This window comes from Neophocaena asiaeorientalis, unplaced genomic scaffold (genome assembly GCF_003031525.2).
Source record: "Neophocaena asiaeorientalis asiaeorientalis breed wild unplaced genomic scaffold, Neophocaena_asiaeorientalis_V1.1 scaffold99, whole genome shotgun sequence".
In the NCBI taxonomy this organism is placed as follows: domain Eukaryota; kingdom Metazoa; phylum Chordata; class Mammalia; order Artiodactyla; family Phocoenidae; genus Neophocaena; species Neophocaena asiaeorientalis.
Genome location: NW_020173022.1, coordinates 1,628,808 through 1,650,806, shown reverse-complemented (window position 1 = coordinate 1,650,806; position 21,999 = coordinate 1,628,808). Strand labels below are relative to the sequence as shown.

Sequence of the window (21,999 nt, the reverse complement as noted above, 5' to 3'; positions counted from 1 at the left end):
TGTGTTAGTCTCAGGTGTACAGCAAAGTGATTCAATTATACATATACATATATCCATTCTTTTTCAAATTCTTTTCCTATATAGGTTATTACAGAATGTTGAGTAGAGTTCCTTGTGCTGTATAGTAAGTCCTTGTTGATTATTTTCCATATAGTAGTGTGTATATGTTAATCCCAAACTCCTAATTTATCCCTCTCCCCCAGTACATATATACAGGGGAATACTACTGAGTCATAAAAATGAATGAAATAATGCCATTTGCAGCAACATGGATGGACCTAGAGATTATCATACTAAGTGAAATAAGACAGAGAAAGACAAATACCATATGATATCACTGATATGTGGAATCTATTGATACAAATGAATTTATTTACAAACAGACTCACAGACTTCAAAAACAAACTTATGCTTACATTTTTGATTCTTAATATTCCAGTGTCTATAATATGGGGCTCAATTTTATTGTACACATCTCATTTTGGCTTCTTGCATTCACCACCATGCAGGATGGTCTTTTTTGACTTCCTGAAGTTCTCTAAACCATGTGCAGAGGATGGCTGACACACTTGTTAGCTCAGGATAAATTCTTTATTAGGTTTCCATTATCCCACAAATCTTAATGTCCCAATATGCTTTTAAAAATACAATAGCAAAACTTTTTATTGCAAAAGCCACACAGGCTAAATGCTACATGGTATCCTGGTTTGGATCCTGTAACAGAAAAAGTACATTAATGGAAAACCTGGTAAAACCTAAATGAAGTCTGGAGTTTAGTGATGTACAATGTTAATTTCTTAGTGTTCATAAAGGCACCAGAGTGATGAAAGGTAACTTTAGGGTAATCTAGGTGAAGGGCATACATGAATCCTATGTATTATCTTTACAAATCTTCTGTATCTCAAAAATTATTTCAGAATTAAAAGATTAAAAAATAAGTGTGCAGGCTGGTAGAGTACATATTGGGAGTTTAAAAGCCAGAGTGTAACCGAATCACAAAATCTCAGCACTGGGAGGGATCTCATGTAAAATCCAGAACAACCTCCCTACATCATAGATTAGGAATTAAAGCCAAGAGTGAAGCAATTGAAAAAGCAGTGAAACAAGTACATTAAGTATAAGTGCTATTATCTTAATCCTAATTGATATGGTGCTTTATAGTTTATAAAGTATTCCTCAGTCATACATTCATTTGCTTATTCATTCACTACCAAATGTTTATTATCACAAACTTTGCCAGACTCCAAGATTATGAAGATAAATAACATACAGTCTATGCCCTTGTGCTACTCATGGTCTAATCTTATTTGATCTTCACAATAATACTGCAAGGCAGCATTACTATTTCCCCCATTTTATACATGAAGGAACGTGGTTCAGAAGCATTAGGAGACTTGCCTGTTCATAGCTAGTGCAGAGGTGGAACCCAAGCCACAGTGCTGATGCCACAGTGCTGCCAGTGAATATTAAATGTTGGTGGTATTTTTGGTCTTGAATAAAGTTGTAGTCAGTTCTGGGCTAAAGAAGATATCACACCTATGTAAGATTGACCTCTGAGGGAAACAAGGTTGAGTGTGGGAGAATAGAGTTATAGCAGATCTAGGATTCTTGCCAACTTTCCATCTTGGTCATTGTCCTGAGATCTAGGAATCAGTTGTCTGAGGGAACTTGGGCTTTGCAAAATGGCTCTTGGCTGTGCTCATAGGATGGTAAACGTTCACTCCTCCCAGATTTGCTTCTGTCTGCATACTTGTCAGACATAATATTCCTAATGAATAAGAGGTTTCCACAGAATTAGGATACCTTTCTCTCTCCTCTCTCTCTCTCTGTATGCGTGTGTTTCTTCAAGGTATCTTGAAGTAATTGAAAGAATATGGACTTTGGAGACAAACAGAACAGTTCTCAAAATGCAGCCCCACTACTAACTTTAGGCAAGTCATGTCAACTTTCTAAGCCTCAGCTTCTACTTCTACAAAGACAATGCCCCAGAATTGTTGTGAGAATTAAATGAGATAATATATATGTATTATTGGCTGTGTGTCCTTTGGGGAATTACTTAACCTCTCCAAACCTGAGTTTCCTTATCCATCAAATGGTGGTGGTGGTGGGGAACTGATTATCCAAGCCCATTTCACGGGATTGTTTTCATGATTAAAATAAATAATGCAGGTATAGTGCTTAACACAATGGCTGGCACATGGTAAGTCCTATATAAGAGTTATTTATCCTTACTATAATGACTACTCCCTGGAAACTGAAACTCAAAGAGATAAACGTCACACAGTTGGTAAATTATAAAGCTGGAGTTGAAATATACAAATTGCTAGATTACAAAGACCACTGATAGGTAACATTCTGTTTTGGGAACATATAATTCAGTATACATATTAAGTGTACAATATGAGTGTCAAATATTTTTCACATTTCAGATAACACAGTGGTAGTATTAGATCTCTTGGTTAACAAATATTGTAAATAATTGACTTCAGGAGCTCCTGTGGTTAATTAAGCCTGAAATCCCTGCGTGACCTGGAACTGTTCTCAGGCCAAAAGTGATCTCAGGACACAAATGCATCTCATAATATAACCTGGATCTTCTCAGAGGCCTTTGGGTTAGCCTCTACTGCTTGTATTTTTCTAAAACAGGGCAGGAGTTTGTGTTTTGGGAAGAATTTCTATTTCTCCCTTGTCCTGTCCTATGGCTTTCTATCCAGAGAAGCTGTTCAGCAGTTCATTTCTGATTCACCATCTTGAAACCTGCTATATACTAGCAGAATTAAAACCCGACATGGAGAAGATAGCAGAACTCTTACCCAGATGTGGGCAGGAAGAGAGCAGACAGCATATAACTCAGCATTATTTAAAGAGACTGTTCATATCCCCATCATTGTGGCAGGGGGACCAGTAATCAGTGGTACAGTGTTTACCTTCAAAACCCGTGCACTATCCCACGATGAGATGGTTCAGAGATAGTACATGTTAGGTGAAATGTGTGATGGTGACATCAATGTATCATGAGGAAGAAAAATCAGCAAGAGTTACAATTGTCAAGAAAGGAAGATTTCTTGGAGCAGGTGAGCTTCAAATTATGTTTTATCATCTACTTTCTGAGGCTAATCTTACTGCCCCACTGGAAGGGTTCAACCTTGATAATTCCTAATGTAGGCTCCAACAGAAAGTGTTTTGTGGAGACTAAAATGTAGCTTCTTTCCATTTAATTGCAAATATTTATGATAATAGTGATAATAACAACTACTACCTTTCCTGCCTTCCTGCATTTTTTTTCAAACATCTTTATTAGAGTATAATTGCTTTACACTGTTGTGTTAGTTTCTGCTGTATAACAAAGTGAACCAGCTATATGTATACGTATACCCAATATCCCCTCCCTCTTGTATCTCCCTCCCACCATTCCTATCCCACCCCTCTAGGTAGTCACAAAGCACCGAGCTGATCTCCCTGTGCTATGATAGCTTCCCACTGGCTATCTATTTTACATTTGGTAGTGTATATACGTCCATGCCACTCTCTCACTTTGTCCCAGCTTACCATCCCCCTCTCCGTGTCCTCAAGTCCATTTTCTACTTCGAATCTTTATTCCTGTCCTGCCCCTAGGTTCATCAGAACCAATTTTTTAAAGATTCCATATATATGTGTTAGCATACAGTATTTCTTTTCTCTTTCTGACTTACTTCACTCTGTATGACAGGCTCCATCCACCTCACTACAAATAACTCAATTTCGGTTCTTCTTATGGCTGAGTAATATTTCTTTGTATATATGTGTCACATCATCTTTATCCATTCATCTGTCGATGGACACTAAGGTTGGGTCCATGTCCTGGCTATTGTAAATAGTGCTAAAATGAACATTGTGGTACATGACTCTTTTTGAATTATGGTTTTCTCAGGGTATATGCCCACTAGTGGAATTTCTGGACCAAAGAGTAGTTCTATTTTTAGTTTTTTAAGGAAACTCCATACTGTTCTCCATAGTGGCTGTAACAATTTACATTCCCACCAACAATGCAACAGGGTTGCCTTTTCTCCACACCCTCTCCAGGATTTATTGTTTGTAGGTTTTTTGATCATGGCCATTCTGACCACTGTGAGGTGATACCTCATTGTAGTTTTGATTTGAATTTCTCTAATGATTAGTGATGTTGAACACTTTCATGTGTTTGTTGGCTACCTTTATATCTTCTTTAGAGAAATGACTATTTAGGTCTTCTGGCCATTTTTGGATTGTGTTTTTTGTTTTTGTGATATTGAGCTGCATGAGCTGCTTGTAAATTTTGGAGAAAAATCCTTTGTCGGTTGCTTCATTTGCAAATATTTTCTCCCATTCTGAGGGTTGCCTTTTTGTCTTGTTTATGGTTTCCTTTGCTGTGCAAAAGCTTTTAACTTTCATGAGGTCCCATTTGTTTATTTTTGTTTTCATTTCCATTTCTCTAGGAGGTGGGTCAAAAAGGATCTTGCTGTGATGTATGTCATAGAGTGTTCTGCCTATGTTTTCCTCTAAGAGTTTTATAGTGTCTGGCTTTATATTTTGGACTTTAATCCATTTTGAGTTTATTTTTGTGTATGGTGTTAGGAAGTGTTCTAATTTCATTCTTTTACATGTAGCTGTCCAGTTTTCCCAGCACCACTTATTGAAGAGGCTGTCATTTCTCCATTGTATATACTTGCCTCCTTTATCAAAGATAAGGTGACCATATGTGCGTGGGTTTATCTCTGGGCTTTCTATCCTGGTCCATTGATCTATATTTCTGTTTTTATGCCAGTACCATACTGTCTTGATTACTGTAGCTTTGTAGTATAGTCTGAAGTCAGGGAACCTGACTCTTCCAGCTGCATTTTTCTTTCTCAAGATTGCTTTGGCTATCCAGGGTCTTTTGTGTCTCCATACAAATTTTAACATTTTTGGTTCTAGTTCTGTAAAAAATGCCATTGGTAATTTGATAGGGATTGCATTGAATCTGTAGATTGCTTTGGGTAGTATAGTCATTTTCACAATGTTGATTCTTCCAATCCAAGAACATGGTATATCACTCCATCTGTTTGTATCATCTTTAATTTCTTTCATCAGTGTCTTATAGTTTTCTGCATACAAGTCTTTTGTCTCCTTACGTAGGTTTATTCCTAGGTATTTTATTCTTTTTGTTGCAATAGTAAATGGGAGTGTTTCCTTAATTTCTCTTTCACATTTTTCAACATTAGTGTATAGGAATATAAGAGATTTCTGTGCATTAATTTTGTATCATGCTACTTTACCAAATTCATTGATTAGCTCTAGTAGTTTTCTGGTAGCATCTTTAGGATTATCTACGTATAGTGTCATGTCATCTGCAAACAGTGACAGCTTTACTTCATCTTTTCTGATTTTGATTCCTTTTATTTCTTTTTCTTCCCTGATTGCTGTGGCTAAAACTTCCAAAACATGTGGAATAATAGTGGGGAGAGTGGGCAACTTTGTCTTGTTCATGATCTTAGAGAAAATGGTTTCAGTTTTTCACCATTGAGAATGATGTTGGCTGTGGGTTTGTCATATATGGCCTTTATTATGTTGAGGTAGGTTCCCTCTCTGCCTCCTATCTAGAGAGTTTTTATGATAAATGGGTGTTGAATTTTGTTGAAAGCTTTTTCTGCATCTATTGAGATTATCATATGGTTTTTACCTTTCAGTTTGTTAATATGGTTTATTACATTGTTGATTTGCATATATTGAAGAATCCTTGCATTCCTGGGATAAACCTCACTTGACAATGGTGTATGATCCTGTTAATGTACTATTGGATTCTGTTTGCTAGTATTTTGTTGAGGATTATTGCATCTATGTTCATCAGTGATATTGGCCTGTAGTTTTCTTTTATTGTGACAACTTTGTCTGGTTTTGGTATCAGGGTGATGGTGGCCTCATACAATGAGTTTGGGAGTCTTCCTCCCTCCTCTATATTTTGGAAGAGTTTGAGAAGGATAGGTGTTAGCTTTTCTCTAAATGTCTGATAGAATCGCCTGTGAAGCCAGCTGGTCCCGGGCTTTTGTTTGTTGGAAGATTTTTAATCACAGTTTCAATTTCAGTGCTTGTGATTGGTCTGTTTATATTTTCTAGCTCTTCCTGGTTCAGTCTCAGAAGGTTGTGCTTTTCTAAGAATTTGTCCATTTCTTCCAGGTTGTCCATTTTATTAGCATATAGTTGCATTTACTAATCTCTCATGATCCTTTCTATTTCTGCAGTGTCAGTTGTTACTTCTTTTTCATTTCTAAATCTGTTGATTTGAGCCTTCTCCCTCTTTTTCATGATGAGTCTGGCTAATGGTTTATCAATTTTGTTTATCTTCTCAAAAAACCAGCTTTCAGTTTTATTGATCTTTGCTATTGCTTCCTTCATTTAGTTTTCATTTATTTCTTATCTGATCTTTATGATTTCTTTACTTCTGCTAACTTTGGGGAGTTCTTTGCTCTTCTTTCTCTAATTGCTTTAGGTGAAAGGTTACATTGTTTATTTGAGATTTTTATTGTTTCTTGAGGTAGGATTGTATTGCTAAAAACTTCCCTCTTAGAACTGCTTTTGCTGCATCCCATAGGTTTTGAGTTGCCGTGTTTTCATTGTCATTTGTTTCTAAGTATTTTTTTATTTCCTCTTTCCTTTCTTCAGTGATTTCTTGGTTATTTAGTATTGTATTTTTTAGCTTATATCTGTTTGTATTTTTTTACATTGTTTTTTCCTGTAATTGATATCTAGTCTCATAGCGTTGTGGTCAGAAAAAATGCTTGATACAATTTCAGTTTTCTTACATTTACTGAGGCTTGATTTGTGATCCAATATATGATCTATCCTGGAGAATGTTCCATGAGCACTTGAGAAGAACGTGTATTCTGTTGTTTCTGGATGGAATATCCTATAAATATTAATTAAGTCCATCTTGTTTAATGTGTGATTTAAAGCGTGTGTTTCCATATTTATTTTCATTTTGGATGATCTGTCCATTTGTGAAAGTGGGGTGTTAAAGTCCCCTACTATTATTGTGTTACTGTTGATTTCCCCTTTTATGGCCGTTAGCATTTGCCTTATGCATTGAGGTGCTCCTATACTGGGTGCATAAATATTTACAATTTTTATATCTTCTTCTTGGATTGACCCCTTGATCATTATGTAGAGTCCTTCTTTGTCTCTTGTAATAGTCTTTTTTTTTTAAGTCTATTTTGTCTGATATGAGAATTGCTATGCCAGCTTACTTTAGATTTCCATTTGCATGGAATATTTTTTCCATCCCATCACTTTCAGTCTGTATGTGTCCCTAGGTCTGAAGTGGGTCTCTTGTAAACAGCATATATACAGGTCTTATTTTTGTATCCATTCAGCCAGTCTATGTCTTTTTGTTGGAGCATTTAATCCATTTACATTTAAGGTAATTATCAATATGTATGTTCCTATTACCATTTTCTTAATTGTTTTATGTTTGTTTTTGTAGGTCTGTTCCTTCTCTTGTGTTTCCTGTCTAGAGAAGTTCCTTTAGCATTTGTTGTAAAGCTGGTTTGATGGTGCTGAATTCTCTTAGCTTTTGCTTGTCTCTAAACATTTTGTTTTCTCTGTTGAATCTGAATGAGATCCTTGCTGGGTAGAGTAATCTTGGTTGTAGGTATTTCCCTTTCATCACTTTAAATATGTCCTGCCATTCCCTTCTGGCTTGCAAAGTTTCTGCTGAAAGGTCAGCTGTTAACCTTATGGGGATTCCCCTGTATGTTATTTGTTTCTTTTCCCTTGGTGCCTTTACTATTTTTTCTTTGTATTTAATTTTTGATAGTTTGATTTTATGTGTCTTGGCATGTTTCTCCTTGGATTTATCCTGTATGGGAACTCTCTGTGCTTCCTGGACTTAGGTGACTATTTCCTTTCCCGTGTTAGGGAAGTTTTCAACTATGATCTCTTCAAATATTTTCTCAGACACTTTCTTTTTCTCTTCTTCTTCTGGGACCCCTATAATTTGAATGTTGGTGTGTTTAATATTGTCCCCAAGGTCTCTGAGACTGTCCTTAATTCTTTTCATTCTTTTTTCTTTATTCTGCTCTGCAGTAGTTATTTCCACTATTTTATCTTCCAGGTCCCTTATCCATTGATCTGCCTCAGTTATTCTGCTATTGATTCCTTCTAGAGATTTTAAAATTTCATTTGTTGTGTTGTTCATCATTGTTTGTTTGCTCTTTAGTTCTTCTAGGTCCTTGTTCAACATGTCTTGTATTTTCTCCATTCTATTTCCAAGATTTTGGAGCATGTTTACTATCATTACTCTGAAATCTTTTTCAGGTAGACTGCCTATTTCCTCTTCGTTTATTTGGTCTGGTGGATTTTTATCTTGCTCCTTCATCTGCTGCATATTTCTCTTTCTTCTCATTTTGTTTAACCTAATGTATTTGGGGTCTCCTTTTCACAGGCTGTAGGTTCATAGTTCCTGTTGTTTTTGGTGTCTGCCCCTAGTGGGCAAGGTTGGTTCAGTAGGTTGTGTAGGCTTGCTGGTGGAGGGGACTGGTGCCTGTGTTCTTGTGGATGAGGCTGGATCTTGTCTTTCTGGTGGGCAAGACTGTGTCTTGTGGTGTGTTTTGGGGAGTCTGTGACCTTATTGTGATTTTAGGCAGCCTCTCTGCTAATGGGTGGGGTTGTGCTTCCGTCTTGCTAATTGTTCGGCATTGGGCTTCCAGCACTGGAGTTTGCTTGCTGTTGGGTGGAGCTCAGTCTTAACGTTCAGATGGAGATCTCTGGGAGAGCTCCTTTCCTGCCCTTTCATAATAAACTTTGTGCTATGCTCTGGGGTAGACACTTGACATATAGCTTCTCTTTAATCTTCATGTAATACTATCAGGGTAGAAATTGTCATACCCATTTTGTGGAAGTAGGTATAAATGTCAGCAGAAAGGACAAGATGGGGAATGGAGTCATTCTGTTGGGGTTTAAGAGAGAAATCCAGAACTTTTAAAGCTCCTTTAAGTAGGTAAATGTGCTCCCAAATTGGTTTGCCTCTGCCCCTTGCCATTTCACTGCCCCACCATCCCAAGCCAGTCTCTTGTTTCTCTTTTCTGTCTTTAGTACAAATCTACTTCTTCTCTCCAATATCTGTATTGTTGTGGTGTCTCTTATTAGCACAGTTGTCTGGAAAGGATTGCAGACCAAGTACAGCACCTGACATAGAGTAGGTTCTAATGACTATTTGTTGAAAAACTTAACAAACATTCTGAAACTCTGTGACCCATGTTATAAATGTCTGATAGCAACTCAAAGGATTATTCTGGGGAAAATAGAATTTACAGGAGTCAAACTTTACTCTAAAAGAATGAGTCCCCCTTGGTGGAATTTAAACCCTCATCAAGCTGGGTTGGGAGAGAAACACTGGGGAGTAAGAGCTTTGCCACATGGTCTCCCGGTCACATGGAGTGGCCACCAGCCTGGATGATGATCAAAGCTGCTCTTATTTCATATTTGCCGTGGAGCTGTACACTGGATAGCAGTCCTGGAAACACGTCTGTATGTTTATAGGGCTGGAAAAAAGCTACCAGCACAACCAGCCCACCCATTCGATGGGACTGTAAAAGCTCTTAACCAAGATAGTGCTGTTTTCCTTTACCCTGTTCTCCACTCAACCCAATGCCACCCCCAAGTTGCTAAGAGTTTGGACTTTCTTTGAGTTGGGACTGAGACCAGCAGAGACTGGAAGGAGAGACTAAAACTTCACAGAGGAGTTCACCAGCAAAACCAGATATGTGCACACCTTCCAGTCCTGGCCTCCATCATTGGGCCTGACCAACAGCCCTGGATCCAATGAAGAACACAAAAAAACAGTGAGAAAGCCTGGCCAGAGATTGGACCAGAAGCAGAATGACAATCCCGGAGCAGCAGTTTGTGCTCCCTGAAAGTTCATGACCAGGAGCTTTGGCCTCAGAAAAATCTGAGTTTGGATCCTGGATCTTCCTGTTTCTATCTTCGCCAAGATTTTTGCAGGCATCATTTTATTTCATCCTCACAGTGACTTAGATGAGGCTCCACACAGGATATGAAGGTCAGGGCTAGGACCAGAACTCATGCTGCTGATTCCTCAACAAGGGCTCTTTCCCCTGCATCCTATCACTTCCATGTTTTGTTATTGTGGACACAGGAGAAGGTTTTGTCTTTGCTTTTAGGGTGAAGGCCCTGAGAGAAACCACTTTCAGAAAGACCACTTTCTCAGAAAAGGTCCATGACTATTGTCAGAGGAGGAGTAACTGCCTGCTGATTTTCCTTCTAGAAAGTTTCTAGTGTCAGATGGAGCACAGCTAACAGTGCTCCAGTTTGTGAAACTGAGCCTCCAGGCATCAAAGAGATGATAAGAAAGAAAATATGGCTTTTCAAATGGAGAGGAGAGAGTCCTGAATGAGGGCACCCCAGGGTCCTGAGACTCTGAGGGAATGTTCTCAGGGAGTCTGTGCCTAGGGCTCAGCTGGGGTCCTATCACTGTACACCAGGAAAGCTACAGTCTTGGGCTCAAACTCTTTTCTGTGGACCATTCAGGAGCAACAACCAAGTTCTGGGAAGTAAAGCAGATCCTCAAGAATGTCTTTTCACCATCAACCTTTTTAAAAAATTGAATCTGGGGCTTCCCTGGTGGCGCAGTGGTTGAAAGTCCGCCTGCCGATGCAGGGGACATGGGTTCGTGCCCCGGTCCGGGAGGATCCCACATGCCGCGGAGCGGCTGGGCCTTAAAAAAAAAAAAAAAAAAAAAAAAGCATCTTGATTAGTTGCTAATAAAACTCTTAAAAAAAAAATTGAATCTGAATCACTTTAATGATTCAAGTTTTCTCCAACTTCCCCCGCCACTCCCATTGACAGGCTGCCCTCACTCCCTTTCTCACCTGCCTGGTTCCTGTGTTTGCAATCCTGCAGTTTGTGGCCAAATGTTTAACTGAGTCTTATTAAATAAGGTACTTTTTAAAAAGGTGATTGAAAGGGAGAGAAACGCCTAAAACTATATTCATTTTTCACCCTCGTCCTGGAGTAGGCTTTGTTCCTGAAAGAGAAGGTGGAAGTGGGAAGATGGATTGCTCAATGTGAGTTCCTGAGAACTACTTGGAGGGAGTTTCAGGGCCCTTCCTGGATTTGAATGACAGGCTTTTTAAAGTCCATTCTGCCTCTGATAATGGAAGATGCCCTGATCATTCATTTGTTCATCATTCTTCCATCAAACATTTGTTAGACCCCACTGTCAGGCACTGTGGGGAATTCAAATTGAAGATTAAGTGATCTTTCTCCTTCAAGGACTTTACCATCTATTGGGGGCAATAAGTCATACTCAATTATCTATGCTGCAAAGTGGGTGTGTCAGTGACTAAGACAGTCGACTGCTGTGAGCTTTGTTTTAGGGAAACAGCAGCTCAAGGAACACATATGAGTCCACCAGCTTTCCACTGATGGAGACTGGGAAGCCAAGGGCAGATTTCACAGAGTATACTCACAAGTGCCGTGTGGACTAAATGAAAGTATGATGACAATAGTAAGTAATTTATTAATCATTAATAGACACTATCCCCAGAGTTGTACATACATCGCCTTATTTGGTCTTCACAATAACTTTAATAAGTACATACTGTTATTATGCCCATTTTACAGATGAGGAAACTGAGACCATTAGAGGGTCTGAAGCCTGTCAAAGGTGACACAGTCAGAAGTGGTTGGAGCACCAGTCCAGCAACATAGCCTATGCTCTTAACCACCTTGCTATACTGCTCCCACATGAGTGTGAAAATGTACCCTTACAAAACTCCAATTCTAGAAGGAATAATTTCATTGTGTTGGCCTCATGTACTGCCAAACTCCAGTGCAGGCTCACTACTAAAATGTGAGTGCAATGGGACAGAAGCTGGGGGAGGTGAGCTCTCTTTGGTTGTCTAACTTTCATCATATGTTCTTAGGCCCTGGGCCTGTAATGTCCAAATAATCTTCACAGGGCAGTGTTATCTGAGGTGGTGTGTGAAAGAGTGACACACACACACTTCCCATACAGGACTATGGGGTCAGCTGCCTGGCTGGCAGCCGGCGGAGAATTCATGGAACTTGGATAGCCTTCAGAACTGGTACCCTGTGAAACCATTCAGCTTATCTTGCTACATTTATTTTTGCTTATGGGAACTCACCACCCTGGGAATGCTATCCCCGTGATAGTCTGAGTGCACAGGACAAACCAAGACAATGGAACAACAGCTCCAGGGAAACCACAGCCTGGCTCAGTTCTGAAAGGGCTGTTTTAGAGGAAGGCAGAATTTTAGTGATGGTAAGGAGGAAGCTCACAGAGAGCACCAGTTTGCTGCACCGTCTCTCTTTGGACACATATGAGCTTTGTTTACAACTCTTAGAGCTTTCTGTTGAAGTTGGCTTTCACTCGCATTGCTAGGATTAGGATAGAATAAGACCATGCTGGAAGATCAGCCCCCAAGGCTACCCTTCAGACCTTGGTTGTCCATTCCAAGTGTGTGGCTTCCTGATACATACCAGGTGTTTTCCAAGGCGGTAATACTCCTGATGAGATGCGAGTACTGGGAGAGCAAAGAAGACTAGATCATCAAAGAGCACAGGTCTCAATTTACGTCATAAATTGCACTATTGATCTCCTACAGTTGAGCTTTCTAAGGTCTCCCAGAACTTCTTACAGGTCCTGGGAACAGGGAATTCAAGCCAGTTTGTATGGTGACCGAGTACCAAGCCCATCTCTCAATTCTTCTTTCCACACAGAAGCACTGTGATTGAAACAGAATAGTGAGGGAGTACAAGTTTGTTGAATGAATGAATGAATGAATGGATAAATCAACACATGTTTGAATATATATAAGCATAAATGAATAAATGAATAATAAATGATGAAAAGTACAGATGCTTTCTGACCAGACACGAAATATATTTAATATCTAGTTTTGTCAGACCCAGAAGATCATTTCCAATAATTAAAAAGAATGAAATGAAATCCAGTCACTGATGGTTTTATAGTTTGTGTGTCAGCAAGGTCCCTCTCACCTATCAGCATCAGGTACTTATTCTTACCTTATCTATTATATTTTCTGGAAACTTACCTTTCCTTGAAAAGCAGGGTTGTATTCCAGCAGCTGTCAGGTTGTGACACAGAGACAACTGCCTTCTCTGCTTACTCATAAGAGGGAACATGATCAATGGCCAGGTGGGTAAAAATACAAAGAAGCAGAGGTAGCTAAAGACCTCCTTTGGAAGGTTTTATGAAAGCTCTCACTCTGCGCAAGGTGGGAGCCCACTGTGGCCAGGTGGAGAACAGCAACCTCATCAACACAGCAAAAGGAGCAAGCCTTAAGGCACCGGTGGGATATGGGGAAGGAGTGGGAGAAAGTGGGACAGGAGATGGAACAAAGGGAGAAATGATTACACTGTTCTAAGCCAACGCTTAGCTAGCAAGGTGCTGTGAAGATGAAACAGGCTGATTCCTAGACCAACAGCAGCCCAGATAGAATGAAACAGTGAAAATTCATGTGACTGCAGGGAGGGTCTGTAGACTAGAAGAATTAGAACTGAGCAGCTTAGACAGGAAAGGGACCCTTAGAGGATGTTTGAGGAGTTCAGGTGGCCCGTCACCACTCTGTAAGGACTGCCTCCATATGCCAGGACCCACAGTGGGCACTGGGGAAAGAATTTTGACCAAACACTCCCTGACCACGTAGAGCTTGCTGTCTAGTGGGCAATAGAAAGATTCCTGGATAAGTTGTGAAAACTTGGGGTTGTGGTCCCAGCTCCCCACAGCTTGTACTGGGTCACCCTGTACAAATCGCTGTGCCCATCTGGGCTTTGCCTGCAGAGTATCCTTGTGCTCAGCCTCCAGGCTTATGCTTCTAAGAAGGTCTTGTGAAAGCTTCTCTTTGTATTCTTTTTATTTTAATTCAAGTAATGTGAATTATATTATCTTTTATTTTAAATGGCATGAACAATATAATATTGCATTTGTAAAAATTCTAGATGCCTCTATATGCATTCATTTATGCATTCTTCCATCTAACAATATATTCATAGAGGTCTAACAAGAGCAGAGTTTCCCAATTTTCCTTCGGTTGAAAGACTGTGAATCATTTGAATTTTAATGGCGAGTATACATCATTCCTACCAGTAAAACAAAGGTTTTTTATGATTTGCATAAAAGTAGAATAAATTGTAAGGAATCTAGGTCATTGAAAGAGTGTCATGACTCAATAACTGAGGGAGCTGGGATCTTGGAAAGGGGGGCTCTACTTGTGCATCATTGTGGTTGGTTTACTTGGACTTGTTCTCTTCTCTTCAGGTACCAGACGTGCTCCAACAATGGACTGGTGGCAGGGTTCCAGAGCCGCTACTTCGAGTCAGTGCTGGATCGGGAGTGGCAATTTTACTGTTGTCGCTACAGCAAGAGATGCCCATATTCCTGCTGGTGAGTTTAGCAGCCAAACGCAACTCCTCACTGCTTCTGGGGCTGGAGGGGAGCTTGCGGGGTGGTGGGGGGCGGTGCTCTGGTCCAGGCTTCTGGCTTCAAATAAGCCTGGGCTGTCACAAACAAGTTTTAATTATAGCATCTAGCCTATAGAAGGGGATGGATGGATGGATGGATAGATGAGTGGAAGAAAATGTCAGAATAATACTCACACTGGGAGAGAACTTACAGGTCATCAACCCACTGCTCCTATATCCCTCTTTTGGCAGAAAAGGAAACAAACAGTATAGAGCAAGGATGTGACTTGCCAGAAGCCACCCAGCTATTTCATGGGGGTTCACTTCTAAGCTGAAGCGTACTGACTCCTGTTTTAGTGCTCTTTTCCCTCTATCACAATAACTACTCATCACATCCAAGGCTGCTGAACCCATCTGGGAACTTATGTTTTCCCACGGGACTTCTTTGGAAGAAGCCAACCCTGTTCCAGGTCAGAGTGGCAAACACAGTATATAATTACAGACTGAAAAAGGAGGCTAGTGCTTTCTAGATAACTATGTAATTCCAGTCTGTGAAATTTTGTTCCTTTCCGGCTCCCTGGGCTGATGCCAAATATCCCCTGACCTAGACTTTGGGTTGACTAGGAGAATGTGTGTATATTTATTTATCCTGATAACTTACACTGGATGTTGACAACGTAACTTGTCCCAAGTTCTTCAGTCTGCAAACAAGTCAGACATTTCTGCTTTGGACAAAGGAATCCAAAAGTCAACATTTGAAGGTTGGCTGACTCAAATGATGTATCTCTCCACTGTGTGAGGCTTGGAAGAACAGCCTTGTGGGTTATGCTTATTCTCTGCAACCAGAGAGCATTATTCCACAGATGCCCACTTGGGGCACAATGTCTCTAGGGATATGCATCTCAAAACTCTTAACATTTTTCTGTTTGAAGCAATGATAAATGGTAACTTCAGAGATCAAGGTCAGCTGATATCAGTAGCTAGCTGATGGGGCAGGGACCTCGTCCAGCTTTCCAAAATGCCTCCATAAAGCTGTTCTGACTCCACCACAGCAGGCAAACAGGCATGGCTAGGGTGTAGAATATAACTGTGAAAGGTCCTGAATCCAAGGCCAAAGGGGCTTCACATTCTGGGGTAGAGAAGAAGGAGCCCACCAATCATTAAGATGCTAGGAAATTAATGAACATGGAACTATGTAGGTAGGCACAAAGTCTTGATATCAAAGACTGACAAATAGAGATGTGCAACTTTTCTTAAGTTGCCCAAGACATTCAAATCTCTGGTAGCAGCATTTATCCTTGGCTTTGGTTTACAACGGTCTGCCCATCTTCCTTCACCACCCTACCCTGCCCCTTCCTCATCCCACTACATCACCCAGACATGTCACTGATGGTTGGTAGAACCAAAGGGTGGGGGGAGAGAGGAGAGAATTACTCAGAAAGACACAGCAAGTCAACTTAGAAGCGGTCCCTCTAAGGAAGGCTTCACTTGGCTGCACCTCTTTCTGGTTGCATGGTGTTAGAGCTGAGAGCTACCACAGTTGTCAAGGAAATGGTACTTTTTCAAAGGGACCCTTGGAGCAGCAGCAGAATGAGACTGCCATATCACCATGGTAAGCAGTTCATGACTCACTATCCCACTGGTATGTCTAGACATTTTAGTGGCATCTTTAAATTTCCGGAGTCATGACGGTATATGTTTTTCTAAATTGAATGAAACCTCTAGGGCACGAATTAGGTCATAGTTCTTCAGGATCTAAGCATATTGCCTGGCACAAAGTGGGCCCTTAATAAATTTCTCGGATGAATAACAAAACATCACAGGTGCATAGGAACTGTAACAGTGGTGAAACCTGACATTGATAGGATGATGTTTTATAGTGGAAAAAGACTTCATTCACGAGCATCATTTTATGTGATCCTTTTAACAGCTCTTTGGAGTGAGAACTGTTTTCCCACACCTTCCCACAGTGAAAACTCCTGATAACTCTCTTATTTGAAACCTTCCCTTACATCACTTTAACTAGCTTGAATCACCTCCCAGGGAACTGGACATGTGTAGGTGGGGACATTTTTCTCTTCCCACTTTGAAGTCCATTCTGCAGCATTGAGCCTGACACTGAGAAGTGAGCATCTATCCTCTCTGTGCTTGCAAGCTTTTAGGGATTCAGGAATAGCACCACTCTGCACAGGAAAAAAAAAATCATCCAACCAACTCCCACATAAGTGCGCGATTTATTTGTTTGGTGGGAACCAAGGTGCTGCTCCCATTTCAGCCTCTGCAGTTTCTCATGAGATAATACAGCATCACTGAACTCTGGCAAGAAAGTGAATTCCTGACAGATGCAGACATGGCGTCACTCACCGGTCCCCACTGGGATTGGATACATATGTAAACGTTACACATATTTATTTATATGTGAGAATTAATTCTTAGTCCATTCATCTGCAAACCACAAACACGTCACTGAGGAAGCCACAACCTTTCACAGACTGTTTGAAATAATTCCTCAGTCTCCAAACAGCTCCAGCAGCTGCATGCCATGCACCAGGCTGTCCCCCATCAGCATGCTAAGGCTGTCCATGTGGAGAATATGTCCCAGGAACCGACAGTTTTGAATTGAGCATGTGTTTCCTTTCCTAAATGGTTCTTCTCCAGATTCGTGACCTTACATCAGGTTCACTGGATAATATGTTTTGACCAAAAAAATAATGGCCTTCCTCAGAATTAACATAGATAACCCATTAGTTTTCCTTCAGCCTTGAGTTTCTATGACTCTCAGATGTTGCATTCTATTTTCTGCTGCCTGGTCCCCCTCTCCCCTGCTCAAGTCATAGCCACAGAATTTTTCTTCTTAATTCCTAGATAGCTCTAGCTAACAACAACAAGAAAATCAGTTCATCATAATATTCTCCTCTGTCTACCCCAAAGCACTCCATCAAAGCTAATCTTTAACTTCTACTCTCATTATTCAGATTTTAATACAAGATGGATAGTCTCTGCATGACTGTTCCCCATGAAATCGTGGCAGACACAAGAATGACCTCATAGGCACCTCCACTGTGGCGTCTGTCACCCCCACCCCAGCTCAAATGCCTGCTGCGGCACTGTTCCCAGAGGTCTGGTGGGAAGGGCAGCTTCTACACTGGTTCTTCTGAGCAGGTGGGAAGCTGTTATTATAGAGATGGAGACACCCACACTTTGAGAAATAGGACTGAACGTTAATATTTAAAGCAGCTTGCATTGAGTTTAGATGCTTCGGTGCCCTGGACCAACCGTTGCCTGGCATTGCATGATGCACAAAGCACTCATTCGGGAGACAATGGCCCCTCTGAGCTTGAGCAAAATCAGTCATACCTTTCATCAGTTGGGGTGGCCATCGTAATTACTCTGCCATATTTATAATACAGAAATGTGTTTGCTGCATGCATATCAGTGCTGCCTCCCTTCTTATGCACAAACTTCAAGAGCAGAAATTTCAGAGATGTCGCTGGTTGTCTAGTAAGTATTGAGTAACGGAGGCCAGGCCCTACTTGCTACCTTAGAACAAAGTGAACCTCGCAATTTGAGACCAAATGTGTCATTTTGTTCTCCCTAGTCTGCTCTCCTTTACTGTTTTCTAGAAATAATCATTCATTCTTCTATTCATGAATTCATTTAATCAGACTGAATATAAATGAATATAAAATAAGTACAACTCATAGACTTTGACTCAGTTCCTGTTGATCACGATGATGATAATGATGATTGTTATTTATTGAGCACTTACCATGTGAACCCATTTACTTTGTTTAAAATTATATTTTATTTTTTACTACAGAAGGCTTTTATCAGTTATCTGTTTTATAAATATTAGTGTATATATGTCAATCCCAATCTCCCAATTCATCCCGCCACCGCCACCACCCCCGCTTTCCACCTTGGTGTCCATACATTTGTTCTCTACATCTTTGTCTCTATACCCTGCAAACTGGTTCATCTGTATCATTTTTCTAGGTTCCACATATATGCGTTAATATACGATATTTGTTTTTCTCTTTCTGACTTACTTCACTCTGTATGACAGTCTATAGGTCCATTCACGTCTCTGCAAATGACCCAATTTCGTTCCTGTTTATGGCTGAGTAATATTCCATTGTATATATGTACCACTTCTTCTTTATCCATTCATCTGTAGATGGGGATTTAGGTTGTTTTCATGACCTAGCTATTGTAAATAGAGCTGCAATGAAGTGTAGGGTGCATGTGTCTTTTTGAATTATGGTTTTCACTGGGTATATGCCCAGTAGTGGGATTGCTGGATCATGTGGTAATTCTATTTTTAGTTTTTTAGGGAACCTCCATACTGTTTTCCATAGTGACTGTATCAATTTACATTCCCACCAATAGTGGAAGAGGGTTCCCTTTTCACCACACCCTCTCCAGCATTTGTTTATAGATTTTCTGATGATGCCCATTCTAACTGGTGTGAGGTGATACCTCATTGTAGTTTTGATTTGCATTTCTCTAATAATTAGTGATGTTGAGCAGCTTGTCATGTGCCTCTTGGCCATTTTATTGTCATACCGCTGCTTATAGTAGTCTCTTAGGATGTGGAAGAGGGTTCCCTTTTCTCCACACCCTGTCCAGCATTTGTTGTTTATAGATTTTCTGATGATGCCCATTCTAACTGGTGTGAGGTGATACCTCATTGTAGTTTTGATTTGCATTTCTCTAATAATTAGTGATGTTGAGCAGCTTGTCATGTGCCTCTTGGCCATTTTATTGTCATACCGCTGCTTATAGTAGTCTCTTAGGATGCTTTGTATTTCTGCGGTGTCTGTTGTAACTTCTCCTTTTTCATTTCTAATTTTATTGATTTGAGTCCTCTCCCTCTTTTTCTTGATGAGTCTGGCTAAAGGTTTATCAATTTTCTTTATCTTTTCAAAGAACCAGTTTTTAGTTTTATTGATCTTTGCTACTGTTTTCTTTGTTTCTGTTTCATTTATTTTTGCTCTGATCTTTATGATTTCTTTCCTTCTACTAACTTTGGGTTTTGTTTGTTCTTCTACCTCTAGTTCTATTAGGTATAAGAGTAGGCTTTTTATTTGAGATTTTTCTTGTTTCTTGAGGTAGGATGGGATTGCTATAAACTTCCCTCTTAGAACTGCTTTTGCTGCATCCCATAGGTTTTGGATCGTCGTGTTTCTGTTGTCATTTGTCTCTAGGTATTTTTTAATTTTCTTTTTGATATATTCAGTGATCTCTTGGTTATTTAGTAACGTATTGTTTAGCCTCCATGTGTTTGTGGGGGTTTTCCTTTTTTTCCCTGTAATTTGTATCTAATCTCATAGTGTGCTGGTCGGAAAAAATGCTTGATATGATTTCAATTAATTTACCGAAGCTTGATTTGTGACCCAAGATGTGATCTCTCCTGGAGAATGTTCCATTTGCACTTGAGAAGAAAGTATAATCTGCTGTTTTTGGATGGAATGTCCTATAAATATCAATTAAATATATCTGGTCTATTGTGTCATTTAAAGCCTGTGTTTCCTTATTAATTTTCTGTCTGGATGATCTGTCCGTTGGTGTAAGTGAGGTGTTAAAGTCCCCCACTATTATTGTATTACTGTCGATTTCCTCTTTTATAGCTGTTAGCAGTTGCCTTATGTATTGAGGTGCTCCTATGTTGGGTGCATATATATTTATAATTGTTATATCTTCTTGGATTGATCCCTTGGTCATTCTGTTGTGTCCTTCCTTGTCTCTTGTGACATTCTTTACTTTAAAGTCTATTTTATCTGATATGAGTATTGCTACTCCAGCTTTCTTTTGATTTCCATTTGCATGGAATATCTTTTCCATCCCTTCACTTTCAGTCTGTATGTGTCCCTAGGTCTGAAGTGGGACTCTTGTAGACAGCATATATATGGGTCTTGTTTTTGTATCCATTCAGTGAGCCTGTGTCTTTTGGTTGGAGCAGTTAATCCATTCATGTTTAAGGTAATTATTGATATGTATATGCCTATTACCATTTTCTTAATTGTTATGGGTTTGTTTTTGTAGGTCCTTTTCTTCTCCTTGTTTCCCACTTAGAGAAGTTCCTTTATCATTTGTTGTAGAGCTGGTTTCGTGGTGCTGAATTCTCATAGCTTTTGCTTGCCTTTAACGCTTTTGACTTCTCTGTTGAATCTGAATGTGATCCTTGCCAAGTAGAGTAATCTTGGTTGTAGGTTCTTCCTTTTCATCACTTTAAATATATCGTGGCACCCCCCTCTGGCTTGTAGAGTTTCTGCTGAAAAATCAGCTATTAACCTTATGGGAGTTCCCTTGTATGTTATTTGCCGTTTTTCCCTTGTTGTTTTCAATAATTTTTCTTTGTCTTTAATTTTTGTCAATTTGATTACCATGTGTCTTGGCATGTTTCTGCTTGGGTTTATCCTGCCTGGGACTCTCTGCACTACCTGGACTTGGGTGGCTATTTCCTTTCTCCTGTTAGGGAAGTTTTTGACTATAATCCCTTCAAATATTTCCTCAGGTCCTTTCTCTCTTTCTTGTCTTTCTGGGACCCCTATAATGCAAATGTTGGTGTGTTTAATGTTGTCCCAGAGGTCTCTTATTCTGTCTTCATTTCTTTTCATTCTTTTTTCTTTATTCTGTTCCACGGCAGTGAATTCCACCATTCTGTCTTCCAGGTTACTTATCCGTTCTTCTGCCTCAGTTATTCTGCTATTGATTCATTAGAGTGTATTTTTCATTTCAGTTATTGGATTGTTCATCTCTGCTTGTTTGTTCTTTAATTCTTTCTAGGTGTTTATTCTTTAATCCTTCTAGGTCTTTTTTAAACACACCTTGCATCTTCTCTATCTTTGCCTCCATTCTTTTTCCGAGGTCCTGGATAATCTTTACTATCATTATTCTGAATTTTTTTTCTGGAAGGTCGCTTGTCTCCACTTCATTTAGTTGTTTTTCTGGGGTTTTATCTTGTTCCTTCCTCTGGTACATAGTCCCCTGCCTTTTAACTTTGTGTATCTTTTGTGAATGTGGTTTTCCTTCCACAGGCTGCAGGAATGTAATTCTCCTTGCTTCTGCTGGCTGCCCTCTGGTGGATGAGGCTATCTAAGAGGCTTGTGCCTCGTTTACTTCTTATACATGTGACTCATGATACTATGACACAGATCAGAGAATAGAGGTGCAGAAATTGCGACTTGTTCAAAGTACTGAACTCAATTCCAACAGGTCTATCTGCTTCCCAATCCCATGTTCTTTGCAGAGAACTGAGCTCTCTGAGTGTTGATAAGGAAATAAGACCTGGACAGGTGAAGTATTAGGTAACAATAGAGTAGGCACCCAGTAGTGAAAACAGAGAAGAAAGTGGTTATTTTTGCTGAAGGGGAGATGTTGCAGATGGAGTTGCCCCCACTGATTGCAGGACCATGGCAACCATGATGTAAGTTGGCCAGTGAAAGGCAGCATGAATCAAAACAAATGTGTTTGCTGACCAGCCCTGAGCTTGGACAGCAAGCTGGAAACTCAGTTCTAAGAGAATAATTTGGAAAATAC

At 39.9% G+C, this 21,999-nt stretch overlaps 1 protein-coding gene across 1 annotated transcript in view; it reads left to right on the top strand.

Moving 5' to 3' along the window:
* Nucleotides 1–21,999, top strand: part of DPT (dermatopontin) — a 40,129-nt gene that overhangs the window by 8,538 nt on the left and 9,592 nt on the right. Inside the window, exon 2 of the mRNA XM_024742472.1 lies at nt 14,315–14,440. Within this exon, the coding sequence (XP_024598240.1) occupies nt 14,315–14,440 (126 nt within the window). The remainder of the gene's footprint in view (nt 1–14,314; nt 14,441–21,999) is intronic.